The sequence below is a fragment of the Besnoitia besnoiti genome, chromosome IV (genome assembly GCF_002563875.1).
Source record: "Besnoitia besnoiti strain Bb-Ger1 chromosome IV, whole genome shotgun sequence".
NCBI lineage: Eukaryota > Apicomplexa > Conoidasida > Eucoccidiorida > Sarcocystidae > Besnoitia > Besnoitia besnoiti.
This window is the reverse complement of record NC_042359.1, coordinates 2746631-2763749: the sequence shown is the minus strand read 5'-3', so window position 1 is coordinate 2763749 and position 17119 is coordinate 2746631. Positions and strand designations below refer to the sequence as shown.

Genomic DNA, 17119 nt, shown 5'->3' with positions numbered 1-17119 from the left:
GGACTAAGCCGGAACAAGAGCACACCTGTTTTCGCAGCGCCCTGTGAGCCGCGCAGTGATCTAGAGGGAAGCGGGTTAAGACATTCATATAACAACAGTCATGCAGCCTCCCTAGCGACTTGCCTGCTCCCCAACAGCACTGCACGCAAGCTGTGTGAGGTTCGCATGCCACGGCAGCTAGAGTGGATGATGCCCAAAGGTGGTGAATCACTGACTCCGACTACAATACCGATGCGCTGGTGTAGTTGCTATTTTCTATATCCGAAGGCGTGTCACTGTCACTGAGCGACGAACACGGCGACGGTCGACCCACCTCAACACAGTCGCGGCATCCAAGAGTGTCAGCACGCGGGTGCCGTTCATGTAGGCGTCACTGCGCCTTGTTCCCAAAGAGAGATGGAGGCCGAAGAGTTCTTTGTCAGTATATGCGCCTGAGAAAAGCGCAACTCGGCAGGCCTGAGTTGTCAAACGTGGCATCGATGCAGATTGTGTACATAAGGTGCTCGTACAACAGGTGAAGTCGGTCTTGGTTGCGCAGTATTTCAGCGCAGCACTTCACCTGTGTTGCGCACGCTCAGGAGAACGGGATCTATTGATCTTGACTCTCTGGGGACAACGCTGTATGCTGGGGCCGCGGGCTAAGTGTGGTCTTCCTACAAGGTCTGGGCAAAATGCACTCCGAAGAGTAAGACCCATCCAGCAGGGAAACCAGCGTACCCAGGAGAGCGCATAATCGCTCTCTCTGTACGAAGCGAAGATGCTCACGCGGCTTCGGGCGTGTTGAGGTCTGTCTATGAGCACAATAATAGTTCGCGCGATCCCCCATTGTAGAGTCGATGTGCTGCCGTTCTCTACTGCGATTGCAACCTATGCATATAGTATGCCACTACGTACCGTGAAATAGCATCGCTGAGTGTATTCAGTTGTCGTGCTGTGCGTCGGCAACGTGTCCCCGGAAAGCAGGAAGTACACCACACTCTTACGCAGCTAGGGAAGGGTCGCTCGGCGGGTTTGCGGTTACGGGGAACCAGAAATTTTTGGAGCCGAAACACTGATGGCTTATGGTTTTCGGTCATCCCGCTACAGCACCCGCGTGAAGGGTGCACATTGTAGGAACAGGTGTGAGCAGACGGAGGCACGCTGCAGGTGTATTTCGTTTGCTGATCGTCACACCTCTACACCGTCACTGGAAGGTCAAGCCCTATGTGCCTCAATTTCTTTCCAATCACCAGGATTGTCGTGACGGTCTGTGAAGGATAGCTGAAGCCGATATCAATGTGTTCGTGGTGGCTAGAGGCGGAGAGCCGTCTTCGTGACGTCTCAAAACGCAGGCAAGATCAGTGCCCCCGATATGTTGGAAGCACTGCCGGAGTGCGGCAGGACCCTTTCTACTAATGCATGGCGCCCTGCCTGGTTTGCTTCCGTTGTATATCGTCGAACTGGTTTCGCCAACTGTGCTCAATGAAGAGCACATGATGCACGTAGGGACAGTACCGTATGCCTTCTGCTGAAGGGGAGCGAGCGCCTAGTTGCAGCCTGCGAGGGAGCAGACAGTGCTACCCCCCACGAACTACTATGTAAACGCCGGGGCACGAAATTTGGCGGCAAAGGAGGAGTGCAGGCCTTCGTCCATTGTTTGGATATCCATATTACGCACGCCCGGTGGGTCATTCGTTTCTGAGGGGATACCAGAAGCCCAAGGCACACTGCGGCTGGCCGGCCACTCCGGATACGGGCCGCGGCGCCCTAAGACGAGGCGTTTGGATCCATTTTCTGCACTTATGTACGACTCCCGGGGCTACAGGCCCGTTCCTATTTGCTTGTCGCAAGCCACACGACTCCATCCGTGCGTGCTAGTGGACACCAGTTGACCGACGGAAGGGAGAGTCCCACTCAAATGCTGCGCAGCAGAGTCCAAAAGCGCTCATCGTGGCAGCGGTGTGGGAATTCTGTGGACCGTGGACGGACTCGCGCGTCCGCTGGTGTGGCGGCTTTGTACAGACGAGCGTTTTGTGAAGACAAGGGTCACCACTAACCTACCGACACACCAATAGACGTCTAAAGGGCATGAAACGCCTTTCCATGCCACTCCAATGCCAGATCCCTTCCGTTTTTCCCCCTTAGCTTCTTTGCGGTTTGAGATACCAGAGTAGGAGAGGGGCAAAACGTGTTACTCTCTGTCGGCTGTACAGATGCAAGAAGAACGACCATTCTCGAAACACTGCATAACCCGGCAAAGGAGGGCGAAGCGACTACGATGAACACATTTGTGCAACGACGGAGAGGGACGGAATGTTAGAGGAAGAGTGAAGACGTACAGGGAAGACAGCGGACGCGCCGGCTACAGGGAAATGGGAGAGATGCCCGCATATAGGAGGGGTGCAAAGAAAAGCGAGGAGAAGGCAAAAACGAAACTAGACACACCACAGTGTGACAAATGGAGGGAGGACGGAGCGACGCCCCACCTGACCTCTTTCACACTCGACTGGCGTTCTTCTGCAGCGACGCTTCGCGCACACCTCAGCTGTTAGAACTGCAGCCGCGAGTGTGTTTCTAGCGGAAGGTCTTTTTCCTTGAACAGAAGCCAGAGAACCTTCGCGTGTAGATAAAGTATCGCGGATCAGAGCTTCCGGCCGACCTCCGGAAGGTGTGTTAGGAAAGTATGTGTGCGCGCATTGAGGGAAGGTCTTTCGCAAAGATGTCTACGAGGCGCAACTGATTCTTACACTTTTCTATAGACACGGTACATTTTCCCCGCTTTTGCTTGCACGTCCATTGGCGGTGACAGACTGGCCTGCACCCGTCTCCAGCCAGTCTGCAGATCCCTTTCTTCCTGTCCTTTTCTCCAATGTGACGTGGAAGGCTAAAAGCGGCCGCCGGGAGTGGGGCAAGGTCACCTGCTAGCTGCTTCGCTGCCGCCGTTCTCCCTTTTTCGGCAGGCTCCGTTTCTCCATCCTCTCCTTTCGCGACACAGCATGTTTACTGACCTTTGGCATGAAGGTGCGGTCTTCTTCAGTGAGCAGACTGGGCTTACCGCTATATCCAGATCCCTTTTCGTGGAAACAGGTGTCGGGCGTTCTAAAAAGAGCGGCACAGACCAGAACCACGCCGCCGCTTAAAACTGCGAAGAGGAAAGCGAGATGCGAGGAAAACTGCAAGTTTTTCTTTCAGCAGCACAAGGAAGAACTCCACATTGGCAGTTGTGCCAGATTTTGTCTATCCCAAAGCAGTTCTTTTGTTCTTGGTAATGCGCTCGATTGGGCTCTTGCGTGGACTGTCCACCGCCAGCGAGATACCGCGTCCTCTGCATCTACGAATCTGACAGCATATGCTTTTTCCGCGTGTTAGTGAATATATACGTAGTGTGTCATGTGCGCATTCGTATCCTTTCGTCCACGTTAGTGTCATTCCGTGAGCACACGTCCCAGCTTCCCTCCTTCGTCCATCACCCGCCAGCAGTTCTGTTTCACGTAGCGCACTACGGGAGTTACGGGAATTCTGAGATCGCGTATCGAATGCATAGTTTGCGACCGCCTCTCAGATCTTTTAGAGTCCCTCGCGGAGGAAGAGCGACACAGCCAGGGAGCAGGAGTCGCGCCCGCTGCTCGGTTTCCCATCGAGGCGAGCGCCGGCGTGTGCGACGTAAATCGTTTCAGAGGGGAATCAGGCAGAGAGACACACGATCCGCGACCCGACCAATCCACAACAGCGCGCGGATCCGGGAGATCTGCTCTTCTGCGAGGGTCCCTCAGCTGCGTGATGAAGGCGCGCCTTATCGGACGGAAAACTCAGCCGGAGTTCGTTATCGGCTAACTGGAGAATACTGATGCAAAGGTGTACGTACAGCGAAGAACTGCCTGTGCCAGTAAGCAACGGGGGTGCCCGCGGCCTTTAATATCAACAACTTAGACATTTGCAAAAGAAGCAAATTCATTCCTGGCGTTGGCATTTCTCGTTCTTTGCCGATTGACGGAGAACGGCCAGCTCTGCTGCGGCAGTAAAAGGCACGAGAGGCTGATACTGTTACGGGGTTCTTCCACCGCACAAGGTGTAGGAGTCAGCTTCGCATCGGCTGCGTTTCCTTGTTCTCTTTCTCTCAGAATCGTGATCTCTTCTGTCGAGCGCTTATTCTGCGGAACTTTCCACGCAGCGTAATTTCCTGCGGCAATGCCCGGGAGCGTGGCTTCGGATCGTAACGGGGAACGCGTCTCCGTGGTGCCTCGCGACCGCGCACTCGGCTCAGACGATGGAGCGCCGCCAGGCCCTCTCCCACGTAAGCGAGACGCTCTCAGGTACCCCACGTGAGTTTCGGATCCCTTTCAGGCGCCGCACGATGGCTTGTGCGGAGGAGACGATGTTAACATGGGCGCGTCCCCGTATCTGAGCATCAGGTTTGTAGTCTTCTTAGGTATAGTACTATTCGATTTCGTTCAAAATAGGCATCTCATAGGTGTCAACGTTACACTTGACAGGCACTAATTCATTTATATAAGCGACAAAGACATGAGTCCGCCGGAGGGAACCCACCCTGACTGAGCGGCCCTGACTTGCGCGATCTGACCGCGGCATGTAGCCGAATCGCTTTCCTGCCTCCGTTTGGCTGCTTGCACTTCTCTATCTGGCGAGCCAAAGGCGGCTTGGCGTGAACAGCGCTGCATCTGTATTTCGAAGGGAGGCTTCTTCGCCCGCCACACGCAGGTGTTCACTCCAGCGTCACAGAGGCTCGCAGGTCGCGTAGTAACACTGCTCTATGCGCGCTGAGGACGGTGTGACTTGAAGCACATCGCCTGCTTGCGGCGCTCACTCCTTCATGCTGGGCTTCCGTGCTTCGTGCTTTTGTGTGTGCCCCGGTGTGTCTCTGTCGGTCGGCGCAGACGCGACCAGCCGCGAAACGCAGTCGTCGATGGACTTGCTCCACTCCCCGCCTGGCCTTCCCGGCTCCGGCGAAGGCCGCCGGAGCGTCCTCGGCAACAACGCGTTCCTGGGGCAAGTCGAGGATCAAGTCCCCATCCCGCGAAAAGGTGAGACACCCGTGGCTCGGGGGGCGCCCAGCTGCTGTCCTGAGGTCTCTGAGAGCCGCAAGCGTCTTTGCGCCACGCAGGGGACGCATCGTGTCGGCGTCTACATCCGCCTGGTTCGCAGAAGGCACATACGATGTTCGGAGACTTCGAGGCTGACGCCGTAGGCAAGGGAGCTTTGTGCCTCTAGCGGAGAAGCCACAAGCGGCGTCAGGCTCGTCCGTGCGAACACAGGTGCCTGACGGCGTGCGTGTGCGCGCTTTGCGTGGATGCGTGTATCTCTCTATGTATCAGTGTGGCTTTGTATCTGTGTATCTGTGTACTTATCTTCGCAAATATGTATGTAGATGTATATTCATATATATGTGTGTGTGTGTGGCCAGAGAGTTTGGTGCTCTTGCCGGTGCCTCTGCAGCATCGCCTGGGGGAGGACGAGGTGTTGATCAATCCGCGCCTTCATCACTATTTGTTTCACGCGACCAAGTTTTCGTGTGAGTACGTTGCGACGTTGTTTCTGGTCAGTTTTGCGACGTTTGGCTTGGCGGCGGACGGGGGATCGTGGGCGGCGTTTTCGGTCGCCGCGACGGTGTTTGTGTTAGTGTGTCTGTTTCGCGAGTTGTTAGGGGCGCACCTGAATCCGGCGACATCACTATGTGTGTATTTGACGAATCCGCTCTTTAGCACCTCGGAGTTGCTGTACTACTTCGTGGCGCAAGTCTCTGGCTGTTTGTGTGGGAGCCTGTTGGGGCTCGCGGTGTTGGGGGAGATGCTCCTCTCGGAGCCCCCGAAGCCCTTCAAGTCGTACGGCGCGCAGGTCTTTCGAGAAGCCGTGCCCACGTGGTGGATGATTTACACCATCACGGTGCTCTCCTACGGCGTGAGTCCTGAGAAAGTCACCGACGTGATCGTCGGCCTGTGCGTCGCCGGCTGCATTCTGTCTGGCTCGCTCTTGGGCGCGACGATGAACCCCAGCGTCTCGCTCGGCGTCTTCCTGTCGCAAGTCGCCACAGCTGACCCCAATTGGGAGCCCGCCGCGGTCGTCATCGGCGTCCTCGCGCCCCTTCTCGGCACGTGCTTCGCCATCCTCACCTACTACCTCACGCACGCCTACCACAGGCCCATGCAGGTGCGCTTCATTCATTTTCGATGAACCGCGAGACGCCTGCGAAAAAAGACACACACCGGCATTTGTGCCGGCATCACGCGCCCCGCACAACAGACACATAGACGACGCATGCAGCCTCGGAGCCAACGTGGTCGCCACGAGGTGTTCAAGCCCCTTCAGCTGCACGCGACCACTTCGCGTGTGCTTGCGTCGCCCTAGAATGCACAAGAGAGGAGGAGGAAGAGCACGAAGGAGAAGAGACGGGTTGGGTGGCTGAGTGTGTTCGTAGGTCTTCATCTGTACATTGAACCCAAGAGTGCCCTGGAGTAGTCGCGTGGGCTCCAGTGTTCAACCCAACGTGCATGTCATGCTACTTGCTTTCGTCGCCTTTTAGAGCGACCAGATGTGTTTGTTGGCGGCGGCGTTTCTGTGAAAGTGTTCATTTTGTGAGATGCAGCCCAGCCGTTGGTGCCGGCAGTTCGAGGCCTGGCGCGTGAGGTCTGTGTGCAATAGTGAGGGCTCGCATGCTTTCATATCTGCGTGTATACATACCAACAAGTTTTCTGGCGTATATTCTTGTGTCCATCGGTGCAAAACGGAGAGTTTCATTTGCAACAGTATACAGTGAAAAGCAAGGCAGGTTTTGATCCGCATGCCTCAATGGACGCTCTTTGTACACACGCGCGCGTTTTTACGTATATTTGTCTTTTTGTTGAGGACGAGACAGTCCCCGATTGCGCTTGGTTGGAGGCAAGCATGTCAGTGCTCAGTGCACTTCTGTACTGTCGTGTACTATTCGAGATTGCCATTCACCTCCACCATGCTGTTGCGCGAAACGCGGTTTCCGCCGTGGTGATTCGTTTTCTCAGCGTGACCGTGGCGTGCTTTAATTCTCTTTGAGGAAATGGAGAGGCTGTGCTGTGCTTGCCTTGAACCACGCTCGAGGCATTCCACAAGTGTGTTTTGAACAGACATCGAAAGCGGTTTCGTATGCCAGGAAAACGCACTTTCACTGGCGCCTCGCCACATGCTCGGCTTTTGTCTGTGTGCACTATGCGTGCGACGGAAGCTCTTCCGCGCCGGCTCGGAACCAACCCTTTCTCCGCGTCGAAACATCCGTACAGTTCAGGAGCACCTTGTCACATGAATATAACTCGCTCTGTATACGCGGGGCGCGCTAAATACGTATGCTCATGTCAACGTGCGCTTTGACGCTTCTTGCATGACCGTCCGTGGCATCGGTTTTTTTTTAAAGACATGAAATTGAGCTCGATTCATATCAGATCTCTGGCAACGCGTTCTGCATCGCACTTGCCGCAGAGCGGCACCAACGCGCACCGTATCCACCTGCGAGTACGCAGGACACACATTGGCGGGTCACGTGCTGTTCGTGGTCCTGTGAATGAGGAAGTTCCTGGGGGACTTCTCAGGACACTGCGACAGCAGGATAGGTGTCGTATGCTTCTAGACTGGCCTCAATCTGCCATCCAGTTCCTCGCCGCACAAAGGCACGTTGCGCGAACAGAGGATACTTGCACACGTTATTAGGCGGCTGACGAGGCAGCTAGATACAGAGACCGGCCTTCCTCAGTTGAGCGACGGGCGACCCCGTCAGCCCCCCACGAGGATTGGGGGAAGGCGATACCTCGTGCGTCATGCCAGAGAGATTTCCCTTTGCACACAAGAGGTTGTAGGGCACATATGAACAAAGGACACTGTGTGGTGATTTCCTGTGAGCGAGCGTCGATCCATCTTGGCTATCACCTTTACTGCTCTTATGCGAGACTTCACTGTACCTATTCTTACTGCCTTCCGCTGCTCTTCAACGCAGTTCTGGTTCCAAGCGGTGCGGCTCGCAGCACACAGTTAGGCCCCGCATTGACTAATGCGCGGATGGACCCCGCTGCTTGTCCCCCCTTTCGGCAACACATCTACCGGCTGCTTCATACGAACAAATCCAACAACACTGACCAGCAGGGGTCTCTAGACATCTACGGCAGGCATGACAGTTGGGTCATGGGAGATGAGGCGTCCCCCCGAAGGGGTGTCCGTGTGCAAGAGGCCAAGCCTTGAGCGGTGTGTCTCGCGTAGAAAAGACGCCTCAACATGGGCGCGGGCAAGCTGAGAGTGGAGAGGAATAGAGACGTGAGGCTACTGCAGGTTCAGTCTGGTCGTTGGCTTTCAGTGAAGCCCGTTCTGAGTCTGCAGCAGAACCTTTTCGAGAAGCCACGAGGAGACATGGGGAAGCCCAGCAGCTCAACTGAAGGAGGCCGGTGTGCGGTCTCCGACCCCGAGGAGTTGTGACACGCACGTGGGTTTCACACCCCCCAGGGGCCCGTTCACCTGTGCATGAGATCCCCGGTGTATCTACCTTTTCGTTATGAACAGTTGCACGGAAGAGCATGCGCGTTTTAGTCGACAATCGCTCCTGCGGCCAGACTGAACTGGCGGAAAGCGCATCGCCAACATGCCCGCGAACCAGCGCAGCAGACGTGGAGCTAGCAAGGACGGGGGGGAGGCATGCAGTAGACGGGCGCGGGCAGCAATGTGTGCTGCGTGCCCTCTCCGGTAGATGCGTCCGCCGCCCTCCACGTGTGCGTAGAGGCAGAGGCCAGAATTTTCCCTCGTTTTCCCTGCGTTTTTTAGGAACCCGCCTATTCTTTCCGTCTTCCCTCAGTATCCCCTGCTTATCTGCGGGTGTCTCTGCGGCGACCACTCCTCCGGCGGGGGGTTTTACGCACAAACGGACACTTTCCTCGCTCGTTTCCTGGTGCCGGGGTTTTGCTTGTCTTCTCCGCCGCTCTTTTTCTCGTCCTTACCTGAAATCCTGGCGTCGCCTGTCTGGGCGAACCCTGGCGTCGGCGACGAATGCGACAGAAATGCAGGGCGTCCGCTGGAGAGGACTATTTTTCTCCTTCCATCGCCCCCCTTTGAGGACACGGTTGTAGGGTTTTCGCTCTTGTCGTTTTGTCTCTTGCTGTCACTTCTTGAACACCACACACGAGGCCGCTCAAACGCCTTTTCTATGTAAATACAGATTCGTGCATTCGAACGGGCTCATGGAGCGATGCACAACCTAAGCCTACAGGTGTAGAGCGCAGGCCAGTGTGCGCGCTGTGTTTTGACTCCACGCGCTGAGGGGCGACTGACGCTCTCCCAGCACATCCTCGTCTTGTCCTATGATCTCTCTCTAGGCATACGTGAGGCGTGTCTTCTTTGGGGTCGTCCCGCACGCCGCTCCCCTTCTGCGGACCCGGCCTACAGCCGCATCGAGGCGACCTTATCTACTCGCCGCGCAGCGTCATCCGCGTCTGGCTGCCTCGTTTTTTCTCCCGACTCTTTGCCGCGCATTCCTCCTTCCCCTGCTTCTGTCACCTTCCCTCTGCGGACTCTTCACCGCCTTCGCGTCCGATTCTTCTCTGCTTGTCCGGTTCGCGCGCGGCCGCGTGGTCTCCTCCTCCTCGACGCGAAATGGAGCCCCAGCGGCTGGCGCAGCTCTTGGCTTCTGGGCAGGCGGCGCTGAGGCGAGAGAGCGAGCCGGAAAGCGCCGCCCTTCTGCAAAATGAAGAGAGACAGGCTCTCCAGAGGCGCTGGACCGCGCGCATCAGCCAGTTCCTGCAGGGGCAGCGCGCGAGGCACGCCGAGACCCCGGAGCCCAGCCGCGAGGGCGCACCGGTCCCCTTCTCGGCGTACACTGGGCGAGACGCCCTGACAGCATCTCACGCAGACCACGCAGAGGGGGGCGCCCGTGCGCGGCTCTCTGGGGGCGGCGGAGACCCGAGAGGGTCTGCAGCCCCACTTTCTTTTCCGCCTCCTCGACTGGCGGCCGCGTCGGCCTCGCCGTCTCCGGCGCCGCTGTTGCCGAGCGGGCGCAGAGAGACGCCGGAGGCAGCCTTCCCCGCGAAGGCTGCTGAGTTGCAGAATTTGCTTCATTTTTTCCACGATCTGTCTGACCACGCAGGCCGCCTAGTTGCTCGGGCAAGGGAGCCCCCTCAGCAGCGCCCCCACGCGCAGCTCTCAGACCACGCCGCGGCGGCGCCCTCGTTTGCCTCTCCCTTGCCGCCGACCTCCCGCGCGGCTCTTTCTGCGTCTTCTTCGTCTGCGTCTGCAGGCGCTGTCGCGCCCGCCCAGCCCATCGGATGCGGGGAGACGGCGTCGCGCGCGCGAGGGGAACGCGAGGAGTTCTTCGCGCTCGAGCGCGCCTGCCATGCAGGCGCCGCGCCCCCGGGGGTTCAGGCGCCAGGAGCGGGTCTGGCCTCGGCGCCGCCCCCGGCGGCCGCGCCGAGGCCCGCGTCGCGAGGCTCGTCCTACGCGCCTTCGGAGTCCCTCGCGCACAACGGAGGGTCCCCTTCGCTTCTTCCCCGTCGACCGGCTCCCATCTGGCCTGCGCCGGCTTCGGCCGGGTCTCTGGCGGCTTCAGGGAGTCCAAGCGTTTCGCTCTCAGCCGTTCGCCCCTCCCTCCTCCACGCACAGGCGTCGCTGCTTGTGCCCGGAGCGCCGGGCGCGTGGAGCGCTGGATCCCCGCCCGGGGCGGCGTTCGCCGGGGGGGACCGTCCGCCCCGTATGCGAGCCCGTTTCCTTCTCATGACGAGAGACGCAAGATGTCTCGCGCCGACGGCGTGCATCGCTTCCTCGCCGCGCATCCGCTTCGCGCTTCTCCCTTCTCCGGCGATGCACAACACACACTCTCGCAGTCGACGGGCGGCGACTGGGGCGACGGCGCGCGGACTGGTGCTGCTGCGTCGCCTCCCTCTGCGCCTCCGCACGCCCTTTCTGCGTCGCCTCTCCCACTCGGCTACAGCGGCGGGTCAGGCGGAGCAGGTGGCGCGGCGGCCGAGGGAAAGATGCAAGAGGAGAGTATCGCGTTTCTTCGCTCGGCGCTGCTCGCCTCTCCCGCGTTGGTTGAGAGACTGAGGACCCTTCCTGGCGGTCTCTCGGCACTGCAGCGCGCTTTTGCCCCCGGCTCCGCTCTGCAGGCCCGACAGCGAGCCGAGTCTGCGGACTCGTCTCTGTCGCCCTCCGCGCAGGCGTTTCGCTTCTCGTCCCCGGCGGCCTCTCAGCCTGCGGAGGAGCTCCCGGCGGCGGAGCGCGCTGCAGGGGTGCGAAGGGCTGCGCCGCCGGCGGGGGGGCCGCGGCCTCGCCCCTCTACGGCGTCGCCGGACCCGCACGGACGGGAGACAAGAGGCCGTGGAGTGATGGGGCGGCGCAGGCGCGAGACGAGCGAAGGAAGCGGAGGCGGAAAGGCAAGAATGCGGTCGAGGAGGACCCTGAGAAGGAGAGCGACAGCGGCGCGTGGCCCAGAGGCCTTCTAGGGCGCGAGGAGGGCGCGACGCCTGACAAAGAGCAGGCCAAGAAACAAAGGGAAGATGACGAGCTGCGACGGACAAAGGAAGAGAGACGGGAAAAGCGGGAACGGCGGCGCATGCAGCGACGCGAGAGGCGGGCTCGCAGACGCGCGCGGCGGGACCTGGTGCGGCTCATGCGCCGGCAGTTCATAAAGAAGAAGCAGGAAGAAGAGGAACGGAGGCGCCGGGAGGCAGAGGAAGACGAAGAAGAGGAAGACGAGGAGGCAAAGAGTGAAGAGAAACGCGAAAACGAAGACCGCGGAAAGACGGCCCTGAAGCCGCGGCCGGCTGCAAGGAGGTCGCGGACGGCGAAAAGAGGAAGGGCTCTCAAGAAAACGCAGAAGAATCAGCATGGCGAGCCGACACATGCCAAAGAAGAAGATGAGGAAGCTGCGGAGCAGGAGGGGGAAAGCGACCAAGAGGCGGAAGGGAAGGAAAAACGCGGGCAGGGGAGTGACAAGCCAGAAGAAGAGGAGGACGACTTTGAATCGCAGATGGAGCTAATCGAGAGAAAACTGCAAAAACGCCTCAAGCAGCTCTCAACAGGGACCGTCATGGTTCAGCGAGGCTCTCGGCATCGCGAAGGAGATTACGCACCTGGGATGTCGCTCCAGAGGAAACTCGACTATCTCGTTCAGCACAGGTAAAGAGCTGCATACGCCCAGCCGACGCGCATTTTGAATGCGCTGCGCATGCGCATCCTTTGTTTGTCTCTGCCCAATTCGTTCACAGAACAACCTAACTATCTCCCTTATTTGGGCTTTGTAATTTCGCATATCTACCTGCGTACGATTGCCATCTTGGGCGTGTCTCGAGGGGCCTCTGTCGCCTTCTTTCACCTTGTCTGTCTCTTCCGTTTACGGATCCTTGAAGCATGTGTCTCTCTGCTTCCTTTGGGTGCCTCTGCGGCCCGCTGCCTTCGGTTTCGCGTGGTTCGCTGTGCTGCTTTCGGCTCAGCCTCCATTCGCGCGTCTCAGGCGGTCGCCCGCGACCCCGCTTCCAGTATCTGCATCCTGTCTCTCACACCTCTCTCCGCATCTGCTTGTCTCTGTGTGGCTGCCCTTCCGCTCCTCACGACTTTCCTTCGCGTCTGATGCCTTGCGATGCGGCCTCCCCCATGCAGCATCGCCTGTCCCACGCTGCCCAACAGCGCCCCGCTGTCTAACGCGTACACGATCACGTCCCGCTTCAAGGAGACGAATCACTCCTCGATGCTGGGAGACGCCGCGCGGATGAACCTGTACAGAATCGCGATAGAAACGCAGATTCGCAGACTGCGTGAGGAGGAGAGGCTCGCGCGCCTCGCGCTCAGGCGGTGCGCCGAGCCGCGGCCTGCAGAGGGGGGGGAGGCGGAGGGGGGGGCGAGGGATCCGAAGCAGAGGGTCCCCAGGAGCCCAGGCGCACCGACGACCCAGACGCGATCCGCAGGACAGCCAACGGGCACCGCATTCTCGAAATCGGGTGCGGGCCCTTTTGTGTGCTCAGCATCAACGCGGCGCGCGCCGGTAAGCGAAAAGTCGGCTGAGCAGCTCCCCATCTCTCTGCGCATACGCCGACTCAGTCTCCCTTTCTGTCAGACCGCCCGAAGTTTCGAATTTGGCTGTCGAGGCAATCCTCAGCCTGCAGTTGTTTTACGGTCCGGACAGTTGCAGGTAGAAATGTTTGTTGCGACGCAGAGCGGAGCAAAGGCACAGGAGCGACGCGGGCCTCCCGTGTTGTGTGCGGTCTCTCAGGCGCGAAGGAGATCGTGGCGCTGGAGGTGGCGCGGCGCGCGGCGATGGACGCGCAGGCCTTCGTTCGCATGTACGGATTTGGCGAAGTCATCAAAGTTGTAAACGCGTACTCGAAGGAGTGCGCATTCCGCTGCAGTGCACCCCGTCCAGGCGCGACCGCGACGCCGGGCCTGCCCTCCTCCTCCGCTCGCTCGCCGTCGCCTGAGGCCGCCTGCGAAGAGACGCAGACGCGGGCTGTGCGGGCGGCGGGCCCTGGGGCGAAGGGCGAGCCGAGCGCCCTAGAGGAGCGCAGCACGAGCAGCGGGAGGTCCTCGCCCTCCGGCGAGACCTTCGTCGCAGGGCACGCCCCCACGAAGGCGGAGAGCGGAGAAGACGCGCATCGGTCCGCCGCGACGACGCCCGCCGGCCTCGAGGCCAAGGCACACGTGGCCCCCGGGACCGCGGAGGGGCTACAGGGCCCCTCCGCGGGGGCCTCTTCGCCTCCGCCCTCAGACGCGCAGCCTGCAGCGGATGGCGAATGCGGGCGCGCGGGGAGCCAGCAAGGAGGGCGTAGCGAGACGGGCGTAGCAGAGCAAGAAGGCCACGGGCCTTTCGACTTGATCATCCACGAAATCATCGGCGACATCTGCAGCAACGAGGGCGTCGCCGACGTCGTGGATGACATACAGACTCGCACAGGTGAGAGAGACGCGACCAGCCTGTAACTCCGCGCTCGCATTGTATCTGAGTGGTGCTTTTTAGTATATTATGCGGTCTTCAGTGTCATCCCATCCAACGTCTCGAGCCTTCTTGATGTGGCGTTCTTTGTTTTTGTCACGTGGCGCTCTTTGGAGTGACCGCGCGGCTGCGTCTGCCGTGAGGTCCGTGCTGGGCTCGCTGTCTCCTCTCTGAGTTTCAGACGCCGTCATCCGCCACGCGACCCGCCTGGTTTTTTCTCTGGTTATGAGATACAGACAACCAAGTTCTTTATGATTGCAGGACACCACCACCCCACTGGACTGCTTAAGACAGCTAAGAGTGTTGGGTTTCAGTTGTGCTCTAGCCGCGGGGGTGTCTGTGCGGCGGCGCGTCGATTTGTCGCCGTTTGGCTGTTTTTTCCATGCGTGTCGTCACGCAGCGCTGCCTTTTGTTCCGCCTCATCTCGCTGGCGGCTGGCGCTCTAGTTGGGGGTAAGTGCTTCGCCATTCAAGCTTCACGGCAGTCATGTTGCCTTCTCTGTCCTCTGTTTTCGCCGCAGGACGCATCCCGGCCTCGGTGCCCTACGCGGCGCGGACGTGGTTTACCCCTTGCGAGTTGCCGCGGCCCCGGAATATCATCTTCCCCCATCACAGGTGGGCTTCAGCGCCTCTGTCATGCAGTCTGGCACGGAATCCAGAATGCCTTGAGCGGCTCTCTGCCTCGTCTGGCGGTGAAATTAGGAATAGATGACCGCTTTTTGCACCGCCATTCCTGCTTCTCGCCCTCTCACGCCGCGACGTCTTCTTCCGCGTCATCTCGTTAGTCCGACGCCTCCTGTTTGGGCTGGTTTCTGCGTGCCCTCGGTGAACCGCCAGCGCTTGATGCGGTTTGCTTTCGTGCTCATCTCCATCTTCCCGTGCGCTGCATGCGTCTCGCCGCCCTCCGCGCACCCTCATCCGCCCCAGCTCAAGGGCGCTACGGCGCGCTGTGTTTCTTGCGCGTTTTTCTTTTTCTCAGATATCCGCTGCGGACGCTTCTCTCTCCGAACCGCGTGCTGTTGCAGTCCGTCGACGTGCAGTTCGCATCGCTGCGCCTGAGCGACCGCTTCGCGCCGCTCGAAGAGCTCTTGTTTGAAGAGCGGATGAGGCCGCAGCTGCTTCAAAGGCGAGAAGCGAGATTCAACTGCCTCCGGAGCGGTAAGCACACCTGGCTGTCTCCCCCTCGCCTCACACGGCTGTGCGCCCAGCGCGCTGGAGCGGGGCCAGAGGGGCGCATGCGCGGCGCAGGCCGCGGGGAAGCGCCGCGTGGTGAGCCGGATTTGTGTTTGCATGTGTGGCCTCGGCTTCGCAGGCAAGCTGTGCGGACTGCTGCTGTGCAACGAAGTCGAGGTGATGAAGGGCGTCTCGATTGACAACCGCGAGAGTGCGGCGACCAGTCACTGGTACACGAACGTCGCGCTGCTAAAGCGCGAGGTGCGCGTCCGCAAAGGCGACGTCGTTGTCGTTCACTCCTGTGCCGACCTCACCAACTACCAGGTAGGACGGTACAACGCGCAGTCAGACACATAAGAGACCCTGGTGCAGGGGAGGCGCCTGCGGCTGCGGAACAAACCCCGCACCGACTTCTCAACCCCGCAGGAGTGCGGAGGGAAGCTGGGCAGCCGTATCTCGGTGGAGACGGGCGTGCGTTGAGCTGGTGTGGCTGTGAACATATGTACTGGGTCAGGGAGGCGTCTAAGACCCGCGCATGCGGTATGCAGAGAGGCCCGCACACGCCCACCCCTCTATCCACGTAAACCAATGTATGTGTATATATAAATATACGTAGTTAGGTATGGATGTGTATGCATGCATGAACTCGTGACTTAAAGCACTTTCGTTGTCGACCCGTCGTCGCCTTCTGTGCTCTCTCTTCTCCTTTCTTCAGCACGTGGACGTCCGCGAGGGCATGGCGCTAGCAGAGGTGGACGACATTCCCGCCGCCGTGCGTGCGGGGAAGGTTCTGGCTCCGCCTAGCCCCGCGGGGGGGAGAGGCAAGGCGCCGACTTCGCCTGCGGCCTCGGCGGCGGCAGCCGCGGGGAAGGGCACGTGGTCTGGGCCGGCCTGCGGGGGGCGGCGAGCTCGATCGGGAGGGGCGAGTGGCGGCGGCGCGTCTTCCGTAGAGTGTCTGACCGGCTCTGCCTCGGCGGAGGCTGACCAGCCGCAGGAATGTCCTGCAGATGATGGCGCGCACGAAGAAACAGGGAGCGACTGCACGAGCCCGAACGGGGACGCCGCCGCGCGCGCCCCGGCAACAGGCAGAAGGGTGCACCGCGCGGCGGCGGCGGCTGGCTCTCAGCGCGGCGCAGAGGACGCAGACGAAGCGGATGCAGCGGGGCCGCAGGAGACGGAGGGAGCGAGGAGGGGCGCGGACGCGGCTCCCGAGTCGTCGCCGAAGGACGAGAACGGCGAAGACGCGCGGTTCCAGGGCGGCGCCGCTGTAGACGACCCTCTCCCGTTTCCTGCCTGCTTCGGGTCTGCGACGCCGGAATGCCAGGAGGCGTCGAGCGCCGCAGAGAGCGGCTACGCGCGCCACTACTTGTCCAGGCCGCGGTACTGTTTCTTTGTGGAGATCCACCGCCGAGTTCGCCGAAGAAACCGGAGCCCGTTTCTGTATTTCCGTCAGCTGGGCAAGCCCGAGGGAAAGCGAGGCGAAGGAGCGGACGAGGACGGGCGCGGGGGTCCCGGCAGCAGCCGGTGGAGGGCCCTGCTCGAAAGCGAAAGTGAGACGTCAACCAGCGATGACGAGGCCGGGACCGATCTCTCGGAGTCGGAGGTATCGAGTGAAGAGGAGAGTGAGAGCAGCGACAGCGAGGAAGAAGACGAAGTAGAAGAAGCCCTAACAGCCAGCGCGAGGAAGGCGGATGGCGTCGATGAGGGCGCAGACCGTCAGGTGCCCAGCAGCGAAGGATCCGACGACCGCGAGGGAGGGAAACGTAGGGGCACGGCCGGGCGCGGGGGAGGCAGAGCCCAGGAGAACGGGGAAGGCGAGACAAAGAGTGGGCGGGACGCAGGCGAGCGGGGAGAGGCAGTTTGCAGGAGCCAGAGCATGAACGCTGACACAACGGAAAACGAAAAAGCCAGACGGAAAGAGAAGCAGTTCAGAATTCGGCGGCTTCCTCTCATCGTGATTGATTTCAACGAACAGTCTCCATTCGTCGATAAGGCGGTAAGTCTTCACAACTGCTCCGGTGGCGCCTAG

At 60.0% G+C, this 17119-nt stretch overlaps 2 protein-coding genes across 2 annotated transcripts; both read left to right on the top strand.

Moving 5' to 3' along the window:
- Window positions 1–4167: 4167 nt before the first annotated feature.
- Window positions 4168–6168, top strand: BESB_055030 (aquaporin 1; the record flags this gene model as incomplete). Its single annotated transcript, XM_029363938.1, has 3 exons — window positions 4168–4273; window positions 4875–5021; window positions 5642–6168. 3 exons carry the CDS (start codon window positions 4168–4170, stop codon window positions 6166–6168), a joined length of 780 nt encoding a protein of 259 aa, XP_029219861.1.
- Window positions 6169–9594: 3426 nt separating this feature from the next.
- Window positions 9595–17119, top strand: BESB_055020 (uncharacterized protein; the record flags this gene model as incomplete). Its single annotated transcript, XM_029363937.1, has 9 exons — window positions 9595–10930; window positions 11100–12111; window positions 12592–12746; window positions 12884–12973; window positions 13202–13879; window positions 14439–14532; window positions 14897–15075; window positions 15230–15414; window positions 15806–17119. 9 exons carry the CDS (start codon window positions 9595–9597, stop codon window positions 17117–17119), a joined length of 5043 nt encoding a protein of 1680 aa, XP_029219860.1.